At 34.0% G+C, this 25490-nt stretch overlaps 4 protein-coding genes across 4 annotated transcripts; 2 read left to right on the top strand and 2 right to left on the bottom strand.

The window, feature by feature from the left end:
* Positions 1 to 403: 403 nt before the first annotated feature.
* LOC136776184 (protein FAM200A-like) lies at positions 404 to 2581 on the bottom strand. Its single transcript, XM_066731565.1, has one exon. The coding sequence runs from the start codon at positions 2579 to 2581 to the stop codon at positions 404 to 406; it is 2178 nt and encodes a 725-aa protein (XP_066587662.1).
* A 545-nt stretch (positions 2582 to 3126) lies between these two features.
* On the top strand, positions 3127 to 4395 carry LOC136776183 (putative uncharacterized protein DDB_G0274435). The gene is made up of 4 exons (XM_066731564.1): positions 3127 to 3572; positions 3709 to 3740; positions 3814 to 4134; positions 4280 to 4395. Exons 2-4 carry the CDS (start codon positions 3713 to 3715, stop codon positions 4393 to 4395), a joined length of 465 nt encoding a protein of 154 aa, XP_066587661.1. The 5' UTR covers positions 3127 to 3572; positions 3709 to 3712.
* A 13957-nt stretch (positions 4396 to 18352) lies between these two features.
* Positions 18353 to 20249, top strand: LOC136776182 (uncharacterized). The gene is made up of 7 exons (XM_066731563.1): positions 18353 to 18382; positions 18439 to 18683; positions 18758 to 18897; positions 19063 to 19407; positions 19521 to 19654; positions 19771 to 19878; positions 19982 to 20249. Exons 1-7 carry the CDS (start codon positions 18353 to 18355, stop codon positions 20057 to 20059), a joined length of 1080 nt encoding a protein of 359 aa, XP_066587660.1. The 3' UTR covers positions 20060 to 20249.
* A 3122-nt stretch (positions 20250 to 23371) lies between these two features.
* On the bottom strand, positions 23372 to 24511 carry LOC136776181 (uncharacterized). Its single transcript, XM_066731562.1, has 2 exons — positions 23801 to 24511; positions 23372 to 23719 (listed from the first exon to the last, which is right to left on the bottom strand). The coding sequence occupies exons 1-2, from the start codon at positions 24509 to 24511 to the stop codon at positions 23372 to 23374; spliced, it is 1059 nt and encodes a 352-aa protein (XP_066587659.1).
* Positions 24512 to 25490: the final 979 nt, after the last annotated feature.

Here is a 25490-nt window from a genome sequence, read left to right as displayed (position 1 = left end):
TACACAAAAAGTTATAAAACAGTTGTGTAATGTAAGTTCAATTGTTGGAATGAATATATATTTTAGCCGTATACTAAATAGTGTGGGACTCACCATCTCCATGCTTGTGTCGAATTAATATACTTATTAAGTTCGAACTACATGGTTCTTCTGACAGCGCCTACCCACTAAAAAACCCTCCTTTCGCGGTTTACGTATTTTTTCGGTCAATTTTACGTATTTTCTTTGAACTGTCGAATCCGTCAGACACTATTCTCATTTGTCGAATCCGTCAGACATTTTTTCACTTGATTTTATAATTGTCGAATCCGTCAGACATTTTTTCACTTGATTTTATAATTGTCGAATCCGTCAGACATAGTTTCACTCGATTTTATAATTGTCGAATCCGTCAGACATTCCTTCAATTATCGTAAAGTACTTCGTCATCAAAATCACCATCAATATCATCATCGTCATTTGTGTATCCATGAATTGTAAGAGTTACCTTATTTTCGACGTAACTTCTTGCGTATAAATTATCTTTTTCAGTTAATTTTATGTGTTTTTTACTTATTGGCATTGTAATGCTATCATGATTTGTACATTTCAAATAATTTTTAATGACGCAAATTGCATTTAAAGTAGCAGAACTTATACGATTCCTTTTTTTCGTTTTGACATCAGGAATGATTGAAAAGCACCGTTCTGCTTCTGCATTCGAATGTGGAAGTGACCGTACTATACACGATAGTAATTTCAACAAAGGATATTTTTCCTTCCTTTCACATTTAGTTTGCGAAATTTTTATCCACATGTCATCGAAGGAAAGTCTAGACCATTTATATTTCTGATCTGCTGACTCATCGTTAAATAAAGAAAACCATTCTTTTTTTAGCTCTATGTCATTTTTTATACCAAATGTATTGCCAATTTTTAATAATGCTGCAGCCGATGATTCTCTATCTGAGTTAAAAAGTGAGTTCTCGTTATCAAGAACTGTAAAATTTTTATAAAACTCATCATGTATTGGGAAACGGTTACGAATTTCGTCAGCAGCTTTTATTAAAAGTTTTAAACAATTCTTTTTAATATCATGAACTTGCATTTGCGTTAACGTTTCTTTACTCTTTTGGTCTTGCAGATATTCTTCACAATCATATCCTACGTTTATATCTTCCAACGGAATAATATTAATATCCTTGGAAAAATTAATATCACAGAAATTTGCTTGAGCTATGCAAAACTTCAATAATGCAGGTTTCATGAAATTTCTTAAAATAAAAATTAAAATTTCAACCGATTTTGGCTGCAATAAATGCAGTTTTGTTTCGCGTGCTTGAAACTCGGCATTAAAAGTATTGAACTTATTTAAAATAAAATGCAGAAAATACAAATACGCTTTAGTTTCAGCGTTCTGCATACATTGGTGCAATTCATAGGCTTGCATATTATTTTCTGAGGATTGTTCTAATAGAAAGTTATTTAGAACATCCCAATATTCTAATACACGATCAATACATTTATAGCGAGTAAGCCATCGAGTTTCGGCATGCTTCAACAAATTTGTTATTTTTCCTGCAAAACACCTTTGAAATTCCCGAAATATTGCCGTCCGTTTAGGGCTTCCGCTCACGAAATTAACAATTTTCTTCACAAATTCTTCCGGGAATGAAGGTAGCTCTTTACAAGCAGCGGAAGCAACGAGTGACGATAAATGACATATGCATGGAAACGTTATTATATTTGCATTCTTTTCTAATATTTTCGTTCGAAAAGACGAATTTCTACCGATCATAACAGATGCATTGTCACAGGCTATTGCTAATATTTGGCTTAATGGTATTTGTTTTTTTACCATTTCATTATTAAACGCGGAAAATAACTTTTCGGCCGAACAATCTCTTGCGTCAATATTTATTAATTGCAATAGACGTGTTTGAATTTGCAATGACGCAGGTTCAATATACCGAACCATTATTGAAAACCATTTTTCATTTGTTAAATCCGAAGTCTCATCAACAAATACCGAGAATTTTGTATTTTGTAACGTTTCCGTGAGACTTTGTGTTTCTTCGCGACAAACCACATTAGTTATAATTTTTGATAATTTAACACGTCCTAATGTTATGGCTTGTAGTACTTCCGGTTCCTTGCCTATCTGTTTAAACATATTAACCATTGCGGAGCTTGCTATATACGGGATATTATGTTCTACAAAAAACGTTGACAATCTTATTTCCGCTATTTTAACGCGTTCAAGAAAATCAAATTCTTTTTCCTTCGAAAATTCTGCGGAATTAGATGAGCTACTGGAGCTTTGCGGAATATGCCGATTTGAAAATTGAACAGCATTTTGCACGTGAATGCTGGAGGACTCATGTTTCTGAATTTCCGAATAACCGCAATTTAAAACTTTATCGCAAATTAAACAGTGAAACTTACTACTGTCATCAGGTATCGGCTTTGCCCACTTCATCCAAGATGGGTTCAAATCATACCAATGATATTGAAATTTCTTTTTGTGGCTGCTTTTTCTCTTTTGCGGATTGGAAGACATTCTAGTCTTTTTTGATACCGGGCTATTTTCACTGGAAGACATTTTCCACTCTTCCTATCACTTTAATCACTTTATATCACGAAACTGTCAATTAATCCGATTAATAGCTTTAAGGCAAATGCCCAAGATACAAAGGCTTCATCTACTTTTATACATTTATTAAATTGTGTACAAATAAAGGCAGAAATGGGGTAAGGTTCAACGATTTGTAATGTAGGGTTGATGACCTGACGGATAATTAATTAGTTGGCATTAAAAAAAACTGATAGTTTCACTGGGAATCGAACCTGTGACAACAGGATCAGCATTCTTATGCGCTATCCACTCACCCACTACACGACTTCCCCAGAAAATTAAAAATTTCCGATATAAATAGCCAACAAGCTATTAGTAATAAATTGAATTAATAAATAATTCAATTAATAACAAATTCTTTTAGTCTAACTGCCAAATAATATTTTATTAAAGCATATAAAATATTTACGCATTATCGCTTAGATTATATAGACGATAAAGTTTTAACTATCCAATGGAGCCTTGTGGTGTAGTGGGTAAGGCGTCAGACCTCTGTACCGTAGGACGTGGGTTCGAATCCCACTGCAGTAGTCATTTTTTTCGTAAAGATTTTCATGAAATAATTAAAATATTATTAAATGTAAGTAATACTTAATTTATTTCAGTATCGGAAATTAGAAATTTAATTTATATCGCGTTAAGAAGAATTCCAAATCGGTTCCTTCTCGATTTAAAAGTTACGGTTACTGTAATGTAGAAGAACTTGTATATAATACACAGGGTATACAGTAAATAATAAAGATGGCAAATAGAATAAAGCAACTAATCATGTGAAATAATATCTCCAACAATAATAGGTTCTCATGTAACAATTGTGTTAGAAAACCAATAGGACACCTTGTATATTTAATTTGAAAAGTACTGTGGTGATTTGGTGAAGACGAACTTCGTTGGTACCTCACTCGTATCTTGAATCTCGACGGATTAACTTCGAAAGCAGAAGCAAAGGAAGGATAATGTAAGTACTTTCAACAGTATTCAATAAATTTTTGACATTTCTCTCACTTTACTTTCTCCATTATAATTGTCTCATTTATCGAATACAAAAACCTTTTCCTTCATATAATAATTTCAATTCTTTTTGTTTGTTACAGAATCATGGCCGAACCTATGCCCAATGGGAATGGTGAGTGGAAACGAACTTTTTAGTAAAGTCTATTTTGCAAATAATAAATTTTATTAAGGATTATCTGTTACAGAAACTACGAAGGATCTCCTGCGAATTATAAAGGAGCGGGTGGAGGAGAACGGGGTTCTCCTCCACCAAATTAAGGAGCGGCTGGAGCGGCTGGAGCAGCAGCAGCCACAGCAGCAGCAACTGCAGCCGCAGCAGCAACTGCAGCCGCAGCAACAACAGCAGCTGCAGCAGCAACAACAGCAGCCGCAGCAGCAGCAACTGCAACAACAGCAGCCGCAGCAGCAGCAACTGCAACCGCAGCAGCCGCAGCAACAGCAGCAACAACAAGTGGCAGTGCAAGCGTTCGTGCCTGCCACTCAGGCGGCGAGACCCGGCTATATACGTAAGCATGAAGAATCTTAAGTGTAGTTAGGCATTTCATCTTTTCCATTTACAGAACCTTTCCTTTCCTATTAGTTATATAAAGAATTAGATTAATTATTACAATGGTATCTAATCTAAGAATGTTTTCCTTTTTTCTGTTACAGCTCGAGCTTCTAGTAGGGGAAATAGTAGGCGCTACTATCATAGCCGGGTCAGGGAAGAATACCCCAGACAGCGCAGCAATTCCCGTCCTGCGGGTTATTTTGTGTATTATAATTAAATAAAAAAAAATAAAATGTATTTCACACCTCTATTTATTTCATAAACCCTTACTCCTATTTTACTTCACAGAAGGAGCCACCTCGTAGAGACCGTTAATTTAGATATGATGATTTGAAGACCTACATTTCAGCCATTCAAGAACACTATATTGCAGCACAGCTTAGGAAACTAGAATTAGAGTCGGACATGATTTGATGATGATTAATAGCATCTATTTGTTCATTCGGACATTTTAGACCAGATTATGGCCGAAAAAAGAGCCGAGAAGCAAGAGAAATTGAGTTAATTGCCTCTCAATATGTGCTTAAAGTCAGATTTTTGATTCTCATAGGGTAAAATTCAATTTCAATAAACTTACCATTTCAGAGCTTTCAGAGGGTATTTTTATTATTATTACTGACAACTATACCTGAAATAGCAAAAAAATCCAACCGGAAGCGGCTACGACACTCCACTTTCCCATTAAATGTTTGAAAATGGACAATTTTAGCCATTTCTAGGCTTGATTTTGCAACATAGCTATGAAAGTCAACTTTTGGTTCCAAGGTGATTTAATGATCATTTATAGTATGTATTTGTTCATTCGGACATTTTACACCAGATTATGGCCGAAAAAAGAGCCGAGAAGCAAGAGAAATTGAGTTATTTGCCTCTCAATATGTGCTTAAAGTCAGATTTTTGATTCTCATAGGGTAAAATTGAATTTCAATAAACTTACCATTTCAGAGCTTTCAGAGGGTATTTTTATTATTATTACTGACAACTATACCTGAAATAGCAAAAAAATCCAACCGGAAGCGGCTACGACACTCCACTTTCCCATTAAATGTGTTTGAAAATGGACAATTTTAGCCATTTCTAGGCTTGATTTTGCAACATAGCTATGAAAGTCAACTTTTGGTTCCAAGGTGATTTAATGATCATTTATAGTATGTATTTGTTCATTCGGACATTTTACACCAGATTATGGCCGAAAAAAGAGCCGAGAAGCAAGAGAAATTGAGTTATTTGCCTCTCAATATGTGCTTAAAGTCAGATTTTTTATTCTCATAGTGTAAAACTCAATTGCATGAATATTTCAATTCCAATGCAATCAGAGGGTATTTTTATTATTATTACTGACAATTATACCTGAAATAGCAAAAAAATCCAACCGGAAGCGGCTACGACACTCCAATTTTGTAGAAAATGAGTTTGAAAATGGACAATTTTAGCCATTTCTAGGCTTGATTTTGCAACATAGCTATGAAAGCCAACTTTTGATTCCAACGTGATTTGGTTATCATTTATAGCATCTATTTGTTCATTCGGACATTTTACACCAGATTATGGCCGAAAAAAGAGCCAAGAAGCTTGACCAACGGAATTATTTGCCTCTCAATATAGAAATAAAGTCAGATTTTTAAAGCTCATAGTGTAAAACTCAATTTTAATAATCCTTTATTTTAAGTGCATTCTGGATCAATAATTATTTATTTATCAACAATTATACATGAATTTGCAAAATTTTCAAGGCGGAAGTACCTCCTACACTAAAATTTTGCATGAAACAAGTTTGAAAGTTGTTAGTTTGAGCTATTTCTTGACATTGTATTTTACATTGTAATATTAAGGCGCAATTTTATTTCCTGCCATTATTTTGGCATATTTTTTAGGAGATTTCATTCGCTTATAGGTGTACCATACAAGAAAGTAACCGAAGAAACATCCTAGCCGCCCCACATTTTCATTTATTAGGCTCTCATCATAGAAATTATGTCAGATTTTTGCATTTCATAGGAAATTGATGAATTTTGGACAATTTTGTGATATTTGCAAATCCAAATCACCATCGGTACAGTGATGTTGCAAGAAAATGGTCGAGTTTTTACCTCATTTTTAACCATTTTTTCAAATTAATCAATCTCATGTATTCTCGTATAATTTTTTATTTAATTAATTTTAAATGTCACACTTCAGTGATCATTTTGTGCAATATAATAAGGGTTTTTTCTTTCAATTAGTTACACGGATAATATTATTTCTTTGTTAGTTTTATTTCATCTCATAATAATTTTTTATATACAAAAATTTTTTACAATTTTGAGGATAATTGTTAAATTATAGTAACATTTAATAATTTTCCTGTATTATAATTGTCAAAAAATAAATTTCTCTTACGAGCGCATCGAGCCGGCCGACACCCTTGGAAAAGGAGTTTCGCGCGGCTCGTTGGCTAAACTTAGGTGAAATAGAGAGCGAAAGAGAGGTCCGAGAAAAGTATATTCATCCCTCTCGTACTCATACCTCACCGGAGCTAACCGAACTTCAACGGCGAAAGCCGAGACACGCACGTATCGATGTAGCTGTGTGCGTGACCAGCGAGCGGCGACAGTAGTGGGGTTGGCTCACCGATGTACCGCTGGCACTGTGTGCGTGCAAGCTAGTGGCGGCGTGGTGGGGATACCGAATTCCCACAAGTTAACATCTCTGGTCCGAGGTAGTCCTCGGAGGCAGTGTGGAAGGGAAGGAGAGGGTGGACTTCTCCCGGGCAGTCCCCGGAGAAATTTCCCTTAGGAGGGAGGAAATGCCGCAGAGGGGTAGTCCCCTCTTGGTTGGCATTGGGTGGTGGGTGATACTTACCAAAGTAGTCGATCCGTGGAGTTCGCCGGTGGAGGCGCTCGTTGCCGGCCGTGAAGGCGTCCAAAAATGCCGTTGAGGCGAGTTGCCAAGAAGGCGCAAAAAACTGCTGCTGTTGCTGCGGGTAGCAGCGATAGAGCAAGGCTGAGGTGCGATGGGTCCTTATCAAGGACCCATCTATATAATTACGCGACACTAATCTTGCCAGCGAGAGAGCTGCCGCGGGCGCTGGCCACCTAGTGGCCAAGCGCGCAAGTAGTGTCGCTTCGCGGCCGCGACGCGCCAGGGCCAGAAGACGCGCAAGCGCGCCGCGGAGAGAGAGACAGATAGAGCGGCTAGACGCTGTCGGTCTAGCCGTCTATTGTGAGCGCAATAGAGATGGGAGATATAACAGAGAAATGCGGAATCTACTTCGCAACATTTTCTGCTCCTCCCAATCTCGAACATATTTATTCATTAGAAGCGAAATAAAAGAAGTCCACTAAATGGAGTAACTAGTCCGTTTAAATATAAAGAAATCTTTACTTATACCAAATTATAAAAATTGAATGTAAGGAAATTATAATTTTATTTTTAATGGTTGAATAATTGTTAGCAATAGAGAAATTAGTGTTTCCATTAAAATAATATAATTTCGATTCAATCAACACGATATATTGCAATACAAGTAAATTGAAATATCTAAAAGAAACAAATTCAGCATTTATGTAGAAAACATAGATTTGTTATATCAATGAATCATTTATTCAGTTCTAAAACAGGAATTTTTATATCTAAATCTGAACAGATATTTAATTCACTCTAATGAATAAAAATTTTGCTACATTTAAGGAATATATTCGACACAAAAAATTCAATTTGTTCTAAATAGATAATAGAAATTTTTGAAATAAAGAGCAGGATGGTAACAATTTAAAAAAAGGATAGCTTAAATTGTTGAAGAATAATGTTACATTGTTACTGATAAAATGTTCATTTCATTCGAACGAAAATTTTTTTCTTATTAAAAGAATATAAACTTGTGTCAAGAAAATATAACACTTTATTTTTAAATATTCTACTTTCTTGAACGAAGGAATTGAAATCGTTAAATTAAAAGACATAACGACGACAAATCAAATAAAGGATAACTTCAGTTTGAGAAATAATATGACATTGGTACCGATTAAACGTTCACTTCATTTGAAAGAATATTTATTCCTGTTAAAAGAAAATCATCTTGCATCATGAAAATAACGCTCCTTAATTGAAAGCCATCTATTTGCTTCCGATCAATGCGATCTTGCCTCGTGTTCACGAAATATTATTGTCCAAAAATCAATCTATCCTTATTTTTGGACAATAATACTTCGTCAAATAGAGGCAACATTGCATTCATCAGAATCAAATAGGTGCCTTGTAATTATAGAGTAGTATCTTCATGATGCTAATGATATTCTTTTAACTAGAATGATTTTTCGTTCAAGTAAAATGAACATTTAATCGATACCAATGTCATATTATCTCTCTAATTGAAGTTATCTTTTGTTTGGTTTGTCATCGTTATGCTTTTTAATTCAACCATTTCAATTTCTTCGTTTAAGAAAGTAGAATATTTAAAAATGAAATGATACATTTTCTTGGCGTAAATTTATATTCTTATAATAAGAAAAAAATTTTCGTTAGAATGAAATGAACGTTTTATCAGTAGCAATGTAGCATTATTCTTCCGTAATTTAAGCTATCCTTTTTTTAAATTGTTATCATCCTGCTCTTTATTTCAAAAATTTCTATTATCTATTTAGAACTAATTGAATTTTTCGTGTCGAATATATTCCTTAAATGTGGCAAAATTTTTATTCATTAGAGTGAATTAAATATCTGTTCAGATTTAGATATAAAAATTCCTGTTTTAGAACTGAATAAATGATTCATTGATATAACAAATCTATGTTTTCTACATAAAGGCTGAATTTGTTTATTTTAAATATTTAAATTTACTTGTATTGCAATATTTCGTGTTGATTGAATCGAAATTATATTATTTTATGTGACTCCGGTGTATTTACGCGTTTTTTCGCGACCGCTGGGACTGCTGGGAGTAGCGTAATAGGACATATTGCATTACTCCGGCGTATAATGTAAATATTGAACTGCGCATGTTCCGGCGGCGTGGTGGAGAACCGAATGCCTTCGTGTTGCGCCCATTTACTAAAATAATTAATAATACATATTAAGTGTGTAACTGGGAAGGTACTTTTATTAAATTTGTAACGTTATTCCCATCAGTGTGAGGGGCCACTCACACTACGGGTTTTCCCATTACCTTCGCCCGTCTTTATTTATCGGTATCAGGGCGCCAGTTGGTCAGTTGGGTGGCCAACAACCCTACCGTATCATTTGAGTCTTTCGACTCCATTTTCTATGCATCTTATACGGCCCTGCGGCCATGCATTTGGACGGTAGCGGTAGCCAGGGTCGCTCTATGTCGTGGAGAGAGGGGAGGGTTCCTTGCGGAAGTCCGAGCCTCGCAGACCTATCTGCTGAGGGGCATACATTTATCCCTCACCACCCACACACAGGTGGTGGTGAGGAGTGCGGGAACATGCGGTTTCATTGCCTAGCATAGAGTTTGCCAGGAGCGGACCACCACGGAGGCAATGTTCGCGGCCCGTCCAACCATAGCGCAAGCCTATGGAATTACGGAGAGCACCGGAACACATTCCAACGGGCTAACTACGCCCCTGCACAACCCACTATGCATTGGCCGGTATCCAGTCGTGACGTACGTGCAGGCTGACCTACAGCACACGCCTCACGTACGCAAACGGACACATGGCTGTCTGAGTGCCGCGTCACGCGCTCACCAGCACGCACGGACACATCAGCACAGTCCCACGGTCGCGTTTAGACTGCCTGTTATGGCAGCCTGCGCACGACATTCGCGCAGCCTGCTTGAAACGCGTAACCAGCGTTCAAGCCAGACTCGATGTTCTATCTCCCCTCGTGGGTACTCATAGACACGGTCATTCTTTTTAGGACTCCCCGAGGCCGCTTCTCCTTATCTCAGGTTGCCTGGGGTGTTTGGCATGGCCCTGCCTTACTTCTCAGGGCAACCTGGACATCCTTTACTGGCGCGCCGGTCTTTTCATCCGGGCCTCTGCCTGTCAACGGGGTCTATCCTTGACGTTAGCTATAATCCACTCGTGAACCTATCTCACGAGTCGGTAACGTAGGGAATAATAATATCCACTGTTCGGTAGCTTTTATACTTTTTATTCGGTATCTCGTATACGTAACGGGGAACTTCGTTACACAGTGCATTGTCGAAGTACATCTGTAATGTTAAGTAAAAATGAAACGTCTGGTGAATTTATTTACCTAGGAATTCAAAGTCAAATTTTGAAACTGCATTTGATTGGTTAAAAAGAAGAAAAAATATCTGTTTTAACCCATATTGATGGTATGCAAGTATATAAAAGTTCAAAATTTCATCTTTGGCCAATAATAATGAAGATATTTCATAAAGATTATGAAAGCACGCCATTCTTGGTGGGTATCTACTATGGAGATTCTAAACCAAATTCGGTACATGATTATTTAAAGGATTTTGTCTCAGAAACGAACCTACTAACTACTAAGTGAGCATGGAATTATCATTAATGATAAAAAATATAAATTTGTGTTGATATGTATAATAGCCGATTCACCAGCAAGAGCTTACATTAAGTATATTAAGCCTCCAGGCTCGTTTTATGCGTACGAAAGGTGTAATATTAAAGGCGTTTCAGTGGGCGAAAAAAGAAGAAAGAAACGTATATATTGTAACGACGCTCCCCGTTACGTATACGAGATACCGAAAAAAAAGTATAAAAGCTACCGAACAGTGGATATTATTATTCCCTACGTTACCGACTCGTGAGATAGGTTCACGAGTGGATTATAGCTAACGTCAAGGATAGACCCCGTTGACAGGCAGAGGCCCGGATGAAAAGACCGGCGCTCCAGTAAACGATGTCCAGGTTACCCTGATAAGTAAGGCAGGGCCATGCCAAACAACCCAGGCAACCTGAGATAAGGAGAAGTGGCCTCGGGGAGTCCTAAAAAGAATGACCGTGTCTATGAGTCCCCACGAGGAGGGGAGATAGAGCATCGAGTCTGGCTTGAACGCTGGTTACGCGCTTCAAGCAGGCTGCGCGAATGTCGTGCGCAGACTGCCATAGCAGGAAGTCGGAACGCGACCATGGGACTGTGCTGATGTGTCCGTGCGTGCTGGTGAGCGCGTGACGCGGCACTCAGCAGCCATGGGTCCGTTCGCGTACATGAGGCGTGTGCTATAGGCCAGCCTGCACGTACGTCACGAGAGTCGGCGACATTTTCCCACCCGCTTATAGTAATTTTTATAATATACAGTTGGCAATTCTGAACTCATGAATCATAAAATATCAGATTAAAACTTAAGGCGTAATATTGGCCGGAAGTTTTGGTTTTTGACAGCTTTGAAAGGTACAATTGTGTATTTGATATGAAGTATGATTTCAAATATTTCAATGCACAAATATTATTTTTTGAGTGAAAGTGCTAAGCACAATATAAATAAAAATGAAGATAATTAAGCACGCTAGTTATAATATGCAAAATGAAAATAATATTTCTGCTATATTTTATTTAATGTAAAGTAGTGGGGATTAACTGTCTTAAATATTTAACAAAACTTTACTAATATTAACTGAAAATAAAAAGTAATGATTTCTTTTTTAGGTTGGAGAAAAGCAACTTAATATGGAAATGGTTATAATCTGCAAGATAAGAAATACCACTGAAGCTATAGCATATATCAGATAAGTTACAAATTATTTGCCTTTATATTATCAACTTTTACACAAAGAAAATGAATAAGTGTTACTTTGTGAAAATTTTAATTCCTTCCGCAGGCTGTACAATTAACTCTCATTCATCTTGCAAATGTTATCGACAAGAGTAACCTGGATGTTGGACTTCAAAGTAATGTCCCCTCGACAATTTATTGGTATATATATGATAGGAGCAATAATGTTGGTTTACTTTGTGCTGCTAGAGGAATATACAAATAAAGCGACAAATAAAACCATTGCATATATGTAAACATTTCCAGGTAAAAATACAATTTTCAACTATTTAACTGTGGTTGATATCTAAACAGTAATATATTCCCTTTTTTATTTTAATAAGACGGTTGCCTTAGATGGTCTAAATATTTTTAATAAGACAAATTAATTTTAGGTGAAAATAGAGTAATAATTTCTTATTTAGATCATAAATGTTTTATTTCAATGTGAAAGCAGTTATAATATACATAATCAGAGATACCATCAGTTGTAGTATCGTATAGCAATTTTATAAGTGGAAGAAAACATTATCATGGTTTTATTAGATTGATCCCAATTAACTTTCAATATAATGCTTAACTCGTCTATATTTCAATTAATTACAACACTAAAGTTCAAGCTTAGTTCGGTATATAAATTTGGTCCAAAATAATTGTAAATTGTTTCTATCCATATTATCAATTCTTACAATAAGAAAATGTAATAGGTCTGTGTGTTTGTGTGGGTATAGAAATTTTAATTTCTTTGTAGGTCTTAATTATTTCTTTTTGCTGGCAATGTTATTGATATATGTAGAATAACAGGACTTTCGAATTGTAACAAAAAGTTCTATTTGGTTATTGATTTACAAGAGCAATAAAAGATAGTTTCAATTACTAATCTATCAAAGATACATTCAAATTAATAATATTGCAAAGATAAGCAAGTAAACAGTTAAATATCTATTTAACAATTAAACTAACATATTTATTTAATTATTTCTATTTATTATTTCAAAGATAAATACATCTTCATCCATCTTCCAATATCGATTCTTTAATAATATTAACTGATCTACAAAGTTATCGTATGAATCGTTATCTATTTCAATTTGTGGAATTAAGTTTTGTTTATATATAATGTTATCAATTTGTTTTAATTTAATATTTTGTAATTGAAGAATCATATTTTCCTTTTCTTTGTTTTTTAATTGCTGCACTTCTTCTAGGTTGTCAAATAAGTTTGTAATTTCCTCATAATTTTTTTCTTGCATTATTTTTTCAATTTGTTCAAAAAAATGGAGAATTTCAACATTTTTACGACACCTTTTTTTTCTCTGGATTTAAATGTGGTGTTTTTAAACATTTCAATAGTATTTAAATTTTCAGTGACAATACATTTCAAAGTATCTGCAATATAAAAATGGGAAAATTATTTAAAGTAAGTATTTTTTACATAAATATAAATCAGATTACAATATATTCTAAGATAGATTAACGTTAATATCAACCACAGTTAAATAGTTGAAATTGTATTTTTACCTGGAAATGTTCACATATATGCAATGGTTTTATTTGTCGCTTTATTAGTATATTCCTCTAGCAGCACAAAGTAAACCAACATTATTGCTCCTATCATATGTATACCAATAAATTGTCGAGGGGACATTACTTTGAAGTCCAACATCCAGGTTACTCTTGTCGATAACATTTGCAGGATGAATGAGTGTTAATTGTACAGCCTGCGGAAGGAATTAAAATTTTCACAAAGTAACACTTATTCATTTTCTTTGTGTAAAAGTTGATAATATAAAGGCAAATAATTTGTAACTTATCTGATATATGCTATAGCTTCAGTGGTATTTCTTATCTTGCAGATTATAACCATTTCCATATTAAGTTGCTTTTCTCCAACCTAAAAAAGAAATCATTACTTTTTATTTTCAGTTAATATTAGTAAAGTTTTGTTAAATATTTAAGACAGTTAATCCCCACTACTTTACATTAAATAAAATATAGCAGAAATATTATTTTCCTTTTGCATATTATAGCTAGCGTGCTTAATTATCTTCATTTTTATTTATATTGTGTTTAGCACTTTCATTCAAAAAATAATATTTGTGCATTGAAATCATACTTCATATCAAATACACAATACCTTTTAAAGCTGTCAAAAACCAAAACTTCCGGCCAATATTACGCCTTAAGTTTTAATCTGATATTTTATGATTCATGAGTTCAGAGTTGCCAACTGAATATTATAAAAATTACTATAAGCGGGTGGGAAAATGTCGCCGACTCCGTCACGACAGGATACCGGCCAATGCATAGTGGGTTGTGCAGGGGCGTAGTTAGCCCGTTGGAATGTGTCCCGGTGCCCTCCGTAATCCCATAGGCTTGCGCTATGGCTGGACGGGCCGCGAACATTGCCTCCGTGGTGGTCCACTCCTGGCAAACTCTATATGCTTGGCAATGATACCGCATGTTCCCGCACTCCTTACCACCACCTGTGTGTGGGTGGTGAGGGATAAATGTATGCCCCTCAGCAGATAGGTCTGCGAGGCTCGGACATCCGCAAGGAACCCTCCCCTCTCTCCACGACCTAGCATACTGAGCGACCCTGGCTACCGCTACCGTCCAAATGCATGGCCTCAGGGCCGTATAAGATGCATAGAGAATGGGGTTGAAAGACTCCAATGATAACGTAGGGTTGTTGGCCACCCAACTGACCAACTGGCGCCCTGATACCGATAAATAAGGATGGGCGAAGGTAATGAGAAAACCTGTAGTGTGAGTGGCCCCTCACACTGACGGGAATAACGTTATAATATTCAGAGATTGATTGCTCGAAACGAAATAAAGATTTATTCGAATCAAAGCAACAACCTGAGCATCACTGTAAAAATTTTGTATCTCCATTGATAGGAATAAGGAGCTTTGATATAGTGAGAAATGTTGTAATAGACTCAATGTATCTGTTATATGCAGGTGTCATGAAATTTTTACTGGAAAAATGGACATCTCTTGGAAATAAAGCAACATTAAAAATAAGGGAAAAAAAAGAATTGAAAGAACGCTTAAATTCTATTACCAAAAATGTACTGATGGAGTTTCAAAGAAAAAAATTTGATTTAGATTGTGTTGGCAGATGGAAAGCCACGCAATTTCGCTTTTTCCTTCTTTATGCTAGTGTAATTATGTTGAAAAATGTGTTAGCAAAAGATTATTATCGTCACTTTTTGTTGCTTTATGTTGCGTGTCGAATCTTAAATAATCGTTATTATCTTCATATGGTAGATTATGCAAATTTTTGTATAAAAAAATTTTTTCTTCGAATGTCAAGTTTATATGGTGAAGAATCACTCACTTTGACAATACACTATGTAATTTACATCAATGATGATACCGAATACTATAATGCGCCGCTGAGTGATTTATCAGCCTTTTGGGGAGAAAGTTATATTGGTTTTTTCAAAAAGTTGGTAAAGTCAACGAACAAGCCACTTCAGCAAATAGTTAATAGACTATCAGAAATGAATACACATTCGAAACCAAATGTTCGACATTTGAGTGCTGTTCAAGATTGTATCGTTAATACTAATCAGCTTGAAAAGTACCAAAATAGTATGTACGCTGTATATTGCATACCAATTTAATGTATGCGGAATGACAATAAAAACGAGTCACCCAAATAATTTGATTTCGTTAGAGTCCGGAAATGTGTTTAGCGTTCGAAAAATTTTTGTAAAAAATGACTGTAACAATAAATTATAGGACATCTATCTTTCGGGGTATGAAGGAATTGATCAAAAACAGATTTTTAAGAAACCGACTATGTCTACAGAAATCGGCGTTTTTAAAATAGTTCAATTTGATTCGACTATCCGTACTATTTGTGCAAATGTCATTATTACTAAATGTATTCCGCTTTTTTTTTTCACAGAGAATGAAAATTACGCAATATCTCTGTTACATGAGATACGCAATACATGAGTAACAAATATAAATCTATGTAAACTGTAATATATATTTAATATATGTTTAATTCAGTAAATAATTGCATTAAATATAATTTATTGTAATCGTATCGTGCATATAGTCGAACTGCGAATCAGTAATTTTAGACCCAGCATTAGCCCAGCATTGTCCCAGTATTGACATTATAACCTCAGGATTGCCAATACTTGGCCAAGCAATGGTAAGCCTATTCTTGGTTTAACTAAGTTCGCCAGCATTGGGCCATTACTGTAATTCAAGAACTGGCTTTCTTACTCTTGGCCAATCATTGGCCAAGTTCCGGGAGTCCTGTAGTCTGTTTTACAATATTGGCCCAATCATGGATCAATTGTCAGTAATGGCATTCCTCATATGGGTAACACACTATAAAGTGTATAGTTTTACACATTTCGAGACGAAAAATATTTCTCAAAATGTATTCATTTCAGGATTTGCCAACACATCAGCCACATTTGAGGTGAATCTGTAGTGGTGCACATGTATATGCAGTGTAACGTGAAAATTCTGGATTCGATTTTTGTCACGTTAAGAATTTTGAATTTTCGCGCTTTGTGCGCGATTGGTCATATTGCGAGAGCTTTCGCGCCGACTGTAATGCCGTCGCGAGCACGCGGCGAGAGAGGAACTTCCTAGAAAACTGGCAAAAGCAACAGACGTAGGTGCGAGACACTGCCTAGTTAACTGCGTGAATAAACGGACGTGCTTCGTAAGAAAGCAAAGAAAAGGGGGGAAAATCTGCCTAATTAATACAGGAAGGAGGTACATAACCAGGGCTGCGGAGCGTTAGAGCGTGACTAGAAAGAGCGAACCCGATATGAAAAGTCCGAAAGAAAGTTGGCTGTAGCGACTTTTGACTCGATATAGCGAGTAGGTTATAAGGTATGCGAACACGATAATTTTGGGCGAATCAGTCTCCGGCCAGACGTGTGTCACTGCCTGGAGGAGACACATAGTCCGTAAGAAGTGCGGTCTCGATATAGAAAGAAAAATCGGCTAGCAATAGGTTTCGGCACTCGGGCGACCCTAAGAAAGAGAGATAGAATCACGGGAACGCCGGGAAAGCGGTGAAAAGTGCTTCGAGGGAATAGAAGGCTATTCGGTTGGTGCCCATGGTGGGCCTGGCGCCCTAAGAATTTAATCAAGAAAGAAATTAGAATAAACCGAATGCGCCAAGAAGCACCAGTAGCAGCACCGCTTAGAATTAACAAAATTATTTGTAAGTTTCCGCGGCAAGACGGCTTAATGTCTTATTTCCCACACAGGCTGTCGGGAGAGGCCGTGGCGTCGAAGCCAGTGTAAATAGTTATTTGTAAATGGAGAGAATAAGCACCTAACAAAGTAGAAAATAGATGAAAATTTTTATTTAGAATACTGCAGTGCTTAATTTTATTGAAGAAAACCTTTCCCCCGAAATCGCGCGTTACAGCAGCTATCTCATTTATTTCATTTAATCAATCTCGGTTTACCTTTACAGTATACGTGTACATTAACACACACCTCAGTTAGCACGCACGACTCTACAATGACTACACTGAGAAAAAAAAGAAAATTTTGTCAACGATGCCATGAGGTTGAGTTATATACAGTTACACCAAAGTAATTATAATTAAAATAATAACTTGCAGTATTGATTAAATATCATGCATTAAATTACGTCAAGTGTTTGATATAACTGTTTAAACTAAATATTTAGTAGTGTGAAAATAATACATATTTGTGTAAAACAAAAATGTATTTGAAAAAGAATATACGCATAGTTCAGCCAACCTCATGTAGGATTCGATGAAATATAAAGAATCATTTTTACAATAATTTATCCATTATAACAAAATTTCTTAGGTAATTAAATTAATATTATTAATGAAGCTTTATTGAAACATGCTTTCTTTTAATGGAAACACAAAACTTATTTAAATTAAAATAGTCGAATTTCTTAAAAGGAAGGCTTTCAATCATTTTTATAAGAAATATTGGCAACTTTGATTCATGCGTAAATTATTTTGGAGCAATAAGTGATTCTTTTATATTCATGCATATGTAGCATATTGTGTTTTTCTCTTACACCATAAATATACGACGCGCGGAGCTGTACGGTACGCCCCGCCTATTTGTTTACATTCTATAGTGCAAAAAATGTAACTTGCAACTGTTCGGGTAGTCAGGCTCGCGATCTTCAGTTGTCTTTATAGATGCTACATGCATAGTACATCCTACCGATTTGAAGTTTTAGCCCATGTTACACCAAACAGAGTAACTAGAAAAATATCAATATCTTCTCCATGCATATTATGCCTCAAATTCCCTGTATAATATAATAATGAAGTGTGTACGTAAAAAGTCAGGAGCAGGAGATTAATACAGTACGTGCTTTTACTGGGAAAAACTTCAATGAATTAGAGATTATTGAATTTCTAAGTGAACTTCTGTAGTGATAAAAGTTAAATCAAAGTAAGACGACGAAGAATTTATTGCAGTTGGAAAGGAATATTTCGAGATGCATGAAAAAGATGAACGAAACAGTAATGTAAGTACATTATTCAACTGATATTATAATAATTTCATTCTACAGTTAATTTTTAGCTTTCCAGTGATAGTGATGTAGAGATATACGAACAATCCATTAAAAAAAAAATATATAATTTTGAAAGTGAATATCGGATACGAATAAAAAACGGAGAGGCTAATTATGTTAAAAATTTATTACGGCAGCATAATTTTGGGAAAGCATTAATGGCCGAGTATGCTAATAACCAAGAGTTATCAGATAAATCATCACTTTTACTTTGTGAAATTATTGTTGCTGATTTAATAACTAGCTGCAATAGGTACATTGTGCTCTATGATATGTATTTTTAATTTATTTATAACTTCATCCAGTAAATATGGTTTTATATTTTAGCCGTCTGACCAATTCAGATTTTTCTGATTTAACTGAGGAGATTAAAAGAAACTTCCCTCATGAAATAAATGAAATTTATTATATCCCTCCAATTTGGTTAAGAAATTCAGGTGAAAAGAAGAAAAGTTTACGTTCAAGAGGTAGATTAGTAGATATGTTTCATAATAAATTAAAGTTATATCGTAGAATGTGTGGATATAGCAGACATAATAAAAATAGTGAAGATGATAATAATTTTACTAATTTAGGTATACGTTTTATATCCTATATAATTTTCACAAAGCTAATAAAATATGATATTTTAGATGATGAAGTTAAGAGAAGTCTTTCTTGGCTTTCTCATAATACAGACATTAATGAAGCAAAGCCTCATTGGAGAAGAACTGCAAAAGTTAGATATAAGAAATTATTAGAAACTTCTGGAACAGTACAGGAGTACTTAAAAATATATCCTATTCTACTTGATCCAAAGAGTGGTCATAAGTTAATTGATATTGATTTTGAAGAGTTATTCTCTTCCTGTACCATTGATGTTTATTCAAATTGGAATATATTTTTTGATAATCTATTACGTATAGTAGAAAAACAAAAGAAAAGTGATACTGCGAAAGAACTTTTGAGATTGATGAATAATGAAAATATTAGCCAACGTATGTTCTTATTTTTATTATGTCACATTTATGATTAACAAATTGTTTTAATTATGCAATATAATTTACTTTGTATTTAATAATTATTTAAAGTTACAAATTGGTATTTTCAGATGCCAAGGAATTTATTCAAATACTGCTATTATCACATTTCCTTACACCACGAGGATGTGTAGCTCAAAAGACTAATATTTATTGGAAGCCTACAATAAGAGAGAGTCAATGTGGGATTGCAATCCATGCAAAAGTAGGTTACATTTTCGTTCATATTCCACTACCTATAATTATAGCAGATTTAAAATGAAAATAAAGTTTCCATGTATTATTCTTATATAATATTTATGGATGTTACTTTGTTTTCAGCTGTCTTCAGACATAAATGAAATTATTGAAAAGAAGAGGACAGAAATGTATAAATGGCAGTTAACTGTTCAACCATTTATGATTGGGATTGGACCACATATTGAAGAAGTAACTGATTTTTATGTTATTGTCGATGAAATACGTTATCGATTTGATTCACCCATTAAAGCATTGGATATTTGTATGAAAATATTTTTGACATGGCATACAGATTTTCCTCCTGAAGCAAAACAAGTTTGGATATTTATTCAACGAGGCTTGTATGCAATCGAAACATTATATGATGTAATGCAACCACATATTATGAAGCTACTGCAAAAACTGAATTATAGAAATTAAGTTGGTATAGAAAATTAAGACATTTGACGTTTTACTAATATTACTAAACATTTATTTCTAAATTAATAGAAAATTTGATTTCCAATTAAAATGTTGAATTGCCCATTTTGTGATAATCAATATAATAATATGACGTTGCATTTTGCTCATTTAAAGGTAAAACATAGTTTTCATTTGAATAACTTTGTTCGTTGTAAGCAACCTTCGTGTTGTCGCGTATTTAGTAATGTTTACACTTATAAGAAACACATGCGATCAAAACATGCTCCTTTGTTTAATATAAATAGTCAAAATAATTTAGACAATAATATAAATGGTATAAATGTTAATAATATAGACAATAACATAGAAGAATTTAATACAGATATATGTAATAATAATAATGATATCATCACAAATTCAGAGAATATATGTAATGACGACATTATTGATATTGAAAAATTGGTCAAAAACGCAGCTCTTTCTTTTATTGGCAAATTGTATTCACAGCCACTTTTGAATAGATCTGTTATTCAACAAATTATTGAGATTACGTCAGAATTATTCTCAAAATGTAGTGTGCAATTGTTACAGTCAATTAATGGAATAGAAAAATCTGTTGACCCTAAAGTAAAACAAATTTTTAATATTATTTCTAATCCATTTAAACGCTTAGAAACTGAATATTTACGTCAAAAGTATTTATTAGAATCAGGGTGCTTTGTTAAACCCCAACCTTTTTTTATAAAACCTATATTACATAAAAGAAAACATTGCGGGACTGAAAAAATAGATGTAAAATCTGCTACTGGTCAATTTATTTCAATGCGTGAAGTTTTGAAACAATTTTTGGAACTACCTAATATTTATGAACAAATTGTATCTTATATGGAGACTATGGAAGAAAGAAGGATGGGAACAATTGGTTCATTTTTACAAGCAGAATTGTGGTCAAAAATTAAGATAAAATTTAATGGAAAAATTGTACTGCCATTAGCAATTTATTATGATGATTTAGAAATAAATAATCCAATAGGATCCCATGCTTCAGTTCAAAAAATAGGTGTAATTTACTATAAAATTCTTTCTCTGCCGCCAGAATATTTTTCTTTACTGGAAAATGTTTTGTTAGCATCTATACATACAGGGCGTTTTTCTAACGGCGGCATATAGGAGATTCGTGTTAGTTGACTGTAGCACTCAGTTTGATCGAATCCTAAAGCATTGATTGGTCAGTTTCGCGTAGTGCCAACCTAAAATTAGTTGTCGCCAACACAGTAATAACATAACTGAGACGAGCCACCATTTTGGTGTGTAATAATTTCACACGTGTGTTTCGCAAGTAGAAAGATGATAGAATGAAAGAAATGTCAAAAGGAAATGTCAAAAATAGTAAGGTTAATGACGATCAAAATGAAAAGGTGAGAATAATATGAAAATAAATATTGTACACATAATTAAATAACGATGTTTAAATATTAAATGTTATGTTGTTTATATTCACATTAGATTCGGTGGATAAAGCAACAAGAAATAACGTATAGGTTATCTTAAGATGTAGTGAAGGTGGAGGATTTTAAGGATTTCAAGAGGTATAAAATTATAATGAAATATTTTTAATAAATACCAAATTTATTTAATTTTCGTTTTTACTTTTTTGTAAAATACTTCTTTCCTTCGCAGATCATGGACCATATAGTTAAACTGGAATAGTCGCAGCTTGAGAGTGCTTATACTATGTACGATAGATAAGACATTTGAAGTTCCAACAATGTACGTAATAAGTGTAGCATATGCCTAGCTGCTTGATAGATATCATTAGATTCAGACAAATGGAGGAAGCTGTGAAGGCGTGAACTTTCTACTGCTCGTGGACAGAAAGGATCAAACAAACATATCCAGATGAGTAATTTTTCAGTACAAAATAGATGTGAAATGCTATGAGGTAGATTCTTTGTGGTTTGTTTTTTATTATAGGTACTTATAATATTGGACAAATTTAAGAAACGACGTCATGAATGTGCAGCTTGGATTAATAAAATATATAAGTATCGATGGAAATTGACCAGTGGAATATAGGAATAGATTAGTCTGAAAATTGGTTTAAAAATTACAGAAAAAATGTCTCGCAATCTCAATATAAATTATAGGTAAGAGCACCAAAATACCTGCACTTTAACTAATAATAATAATCAATATATAGGTAAAAAAATACAAATAATATGTATTCTTAAATAGGTATTGTTAAAGCTAGAATGTTTGGTCATCACATATTTTTTCATCGATTGAAGACAGTTTGGGACTTACATACATTTTCTAATGTAATTATTTTTTATGAAAATGTCTTTGCCATGATTTTGAAGCTTAGGTCAACAGGACTGCATACCTCTGTTGATTAGGATATAAATCTAAATATGCCAATCGCAACTATCTTGCCTGAAGTTCTGGGCCACATATTTTGGTAAAAATGAAAAATATTTTAAGGAAGGATGAACGTCGAGGGTTATTATGAAGATAAGATGAATTTATTAATATCATTGCAAACTAATCTTTTTCAAATAGAATAAGTGACTAATTTGTTTCTATTTCAGGCTGTGAAATTGAGAGGACAATTTGTAGAGCATCAGATCCATTAGAAATTTATTCAATTTCACAACATGCTGAGGAACTTTGATCGCGTTTCAATCTATTATAGTATAATCGATTGAAATGGTTAAAGATATTACTACGACGAATAATAGTTAAAACCTAAAAAAAATGGTTAATTGGAGCATTGTTTTTGTAATTTCTAGTTTAATTAGCAGTATATAATCGCATTAAATCCTGTAATAGTAATGTTAGTAGATATTTCTGCATATATTATTTGTACGAAATATTTTTGAAATTACTGTATGCAATTATTGCCTTCTTCGTTTAATTTGGAGAGCGCGAGAAATATAATGATGAAATTATCGAATATTTACATTTTAGTTTATATAATATCGATGTTATTTGGATATTGAGATGAAATATATGAGAATTTTTAAAATGTGCAATGTATCCTACGAATATTTGAATTTCAAAGAGGTCTTAGTTATATTAACACTTTATGTAATAAAAATTAGCTCATATTTTTTAGTTGTAGGAAACTAATTATTAATGCTATTATTGGAAGTTTGGATAATTCCTTAATTAATAAAAATTATATTTTACAATTTAAACATCTTTTATTCTAAATAAAATTTGATATTAATGTCAACGCTTACAAATTATAATACATATATATTTCAAAAATATATTTTAATTATAAATAGAGCTCAAAATGACCTCCACCAACTGCATAACACATCTCTATTCGTTTACTGAAGCTGTTCAATACGTTTTGCAGGTGCTGAGGTGTTAATCTCTCGCATTCTCCAATTATTAAATCTCGTAGATCTTCCAGGCTTTCGATCTCCATTCCATTGTAGATCCTATTTTTGATATGCCCCCAGATCCCAAAGTCGAGAGGAGCAAAATCGGGCGATCTTGGGGGCCACTCAATAGGGCCGTATTTCCCAATCCACCTTCCAGGATATTTGGCATGCAAATACTCGACCACAAATCTTGCCGTGTGCGGTGGAGCCCCATCTTGCTGAAATACTATGCGTCCCTAAAACATGTACCAAGATTATTTTTCAAATTAACTTTCTATATATTTCATAATTGTTTTTAAAGATTATTGAAAAGTTACATTATCAGCAGCCACTCTTTGAACTCTTGACTGAACATCATTCATCAGCAGATTTAAATACTTTTCGGCATTTAAATTGCCGTCGATAAATATTGGCCCGATGACATTTTCTCCCCATATTCCCAACCAGACATTTAGCTTCTCCTGATATTGGGTGTGAGATTCTATGGATTCGCGTGGGTTATCTTTTGACCAAAATCGAGTATTTTGCTTATTTGGCGAGTGTGTTAAGACGAACGTCGATTCGTCGGTAAATAAAATATTATTTAGGAGAGCTCCATCATCATCTATTTTATCCATCATTATTTTGCAAAACTGTAGTCTGTTTTCATAGTCCACTTCTTTGAGTTGTTGGCAGGTGTTGATTTTATATGCATAAAATTTGGCTTTTTTCAATATTCCGTGGACCGTTGATTTTGAGATACCATGCTGCCTACTGATGTCCATCAGCGATTGTCTTGCGTTACTCTCGGCGCAAGTTATGACAGCTTCTTTAATATTTTGTTGTACAGCCCTATTTGGACGATTTTTTTTAATATGGCTTGCGTCTAAAAATCCGGTAGCCTCGAATTTTTTTATCAGACGGAAAACCGAACTGGTAGAGGGGTGGGGGGAATCATTATATTCTCTTGTAAATAATTCTATAATTTTTTTTATAGAGTTACCGCTGTAGTACCATTTTACTATCTGTATTTTTTGTTTGGTATCCATTTTTAATTAAACTGAAACAATTAATACAACGTTCTGTAATATATCAAGTTAACCAGAAATTGTCTTAATCTTTAGATACTACATATTTTAAACAAACAAATTTGATACTCACATTGTATATTTAATCTTTAATTAGTCAAATTCTTCGGTATAGCCACTGCTAATTCGCTGGTTCAATTTCTTCAAAAGAGACGTTGCAGCAATTGTTTAAAACGTCTCTTTTGAAGAAATTGAACCAGCGAATTAGCAGTGGCTATACCGAAGAATTTGACTAATTAAAGATTAAATATACAATGTGAGTATCAAATTTGTTTGTTTAAAATATGTAGTATCTAAAGATTAAGACAATTTCTGGTTAACTTGATATATTACAGAACGTTGTATTAATTGTTTCAGTTTAATTAAAAATGGATACCAAACAAAAAATACAGATAGTAAAATGGTACTACAGCGGTAACTCTATAAAAAAAATTATAGAATTATTTACAAGAGAATATAATGATTCCCCCCACCCCTCTACCAGTTCGGTTTTCCGTCTGATAAAAAAATTCGAGGCTACCGGATGTTTAGACGCAAGCCATATTAAAAAAAAATCGTCCAAATAGGGCTGTACAACAAAATATTAAAGAAGCTGTCATAACTTGCGCCGAGAGTAACGCAAGACAATCGCTGATGGACATCAGTAGGCAGCATGGTATCTCAAAATCAACGGTCCACGGAATATTGAAAAAAGCCAAATTTTATGCATATAAAATCAACACCTGCCAACAACTCAAAGAAGTGGACTATGAAAAAAGACTACAGTTTTGCAAAATAATGATGGATAAAATAGATGATGATGGAGCTCTCCTAAATAATATTTTATTTACCGACGAATCGACGTTCGTCTTAACACACTCGCCAAATAAGCAAAATACTCGATTTTGGTCAAAAGATAACCCACGCGAATCCATAGAATCTCACACCCAATATCAGGAGA

This window comes from Prorops nasuta, unplaced genomic scaffold, assembly GCF_024137725.1.
Source record: "Prorops nasuta isolate Cenicafe-Biocafe unplaced genomic scaffold, Cenicafe_Pnas_1.2 PNAS00009, whole genome shotgun sequence".
Taxonomy (NCBI): Eukaryota; Metazoa; Arthropoda; class Insecta; order Hymenoptera; family Bethylidae; genus Prorops; species Prorops nasuta.
The sequence above is the reverse complement of the archived record's forward strand: the minus strand, read 5'-3'. Positions and strand labels throughout refer to the sequence as shown.

Coding starts and splice junctions, on each gene's coding strand:
- LOC136776184 (XM_066731565.1), bottom strand. CDS start 2,581: ATGTCTTCCAGTGAAAATAGCCCGGTATCAAAAAAGACTAGAATGTCT.
- LOC136776183 (XM_066731564.1), top strand. CDS start 3,713: ATGGCCGAACCTATGCCCAATGGGAATG. Junction 3,741..3,813: donor ACCTATGCCCAATGGGAATG/GTGAGTGGAAAC, acceptor TATCTGTTACAG/AAACTACGAAGGATCTCCTG. Junction 4,135..4,279: donor GGCGAGACCCGGCTATATAC/GTAAGCATGAAG, acceptor TTTCTGTTACAG/CTCGAGCTTCTAGTAGGGGA.
- LOC136776182 (XM_066731563.1), top strand. CDS start 18,353: ATGCATGAAAAAGATGAACGAAACAGTAAT. Junction 18,684..18,757: donor TTAATAACTAGCTGCAATAG/GTACATTGTGCT, acceptor TTTATATTTTAG/CCGTCTGACCAATTCAGATT. Junction 19,408..19,520: donor TAATGAAAATATTAGCCAAC/GTATGTTCTTAT, acceptor TGGTATTTTCAG/ATGCCAAGGAATTTATTCAA.
- LOC136776181 (XM_066731562.1), bottom strand. CDS start 24,511: ATGGATACCAAACAAAAAATACAGATAGTAAAATGGTACTACAGCGGT. Junction 23,720..23,800: donor AAAGAGTGGCTGCTGATAAT/GTAACTTTTCAA, acceptor TACATGTTTTAG/GGACGCATAGTATTTCAGCA.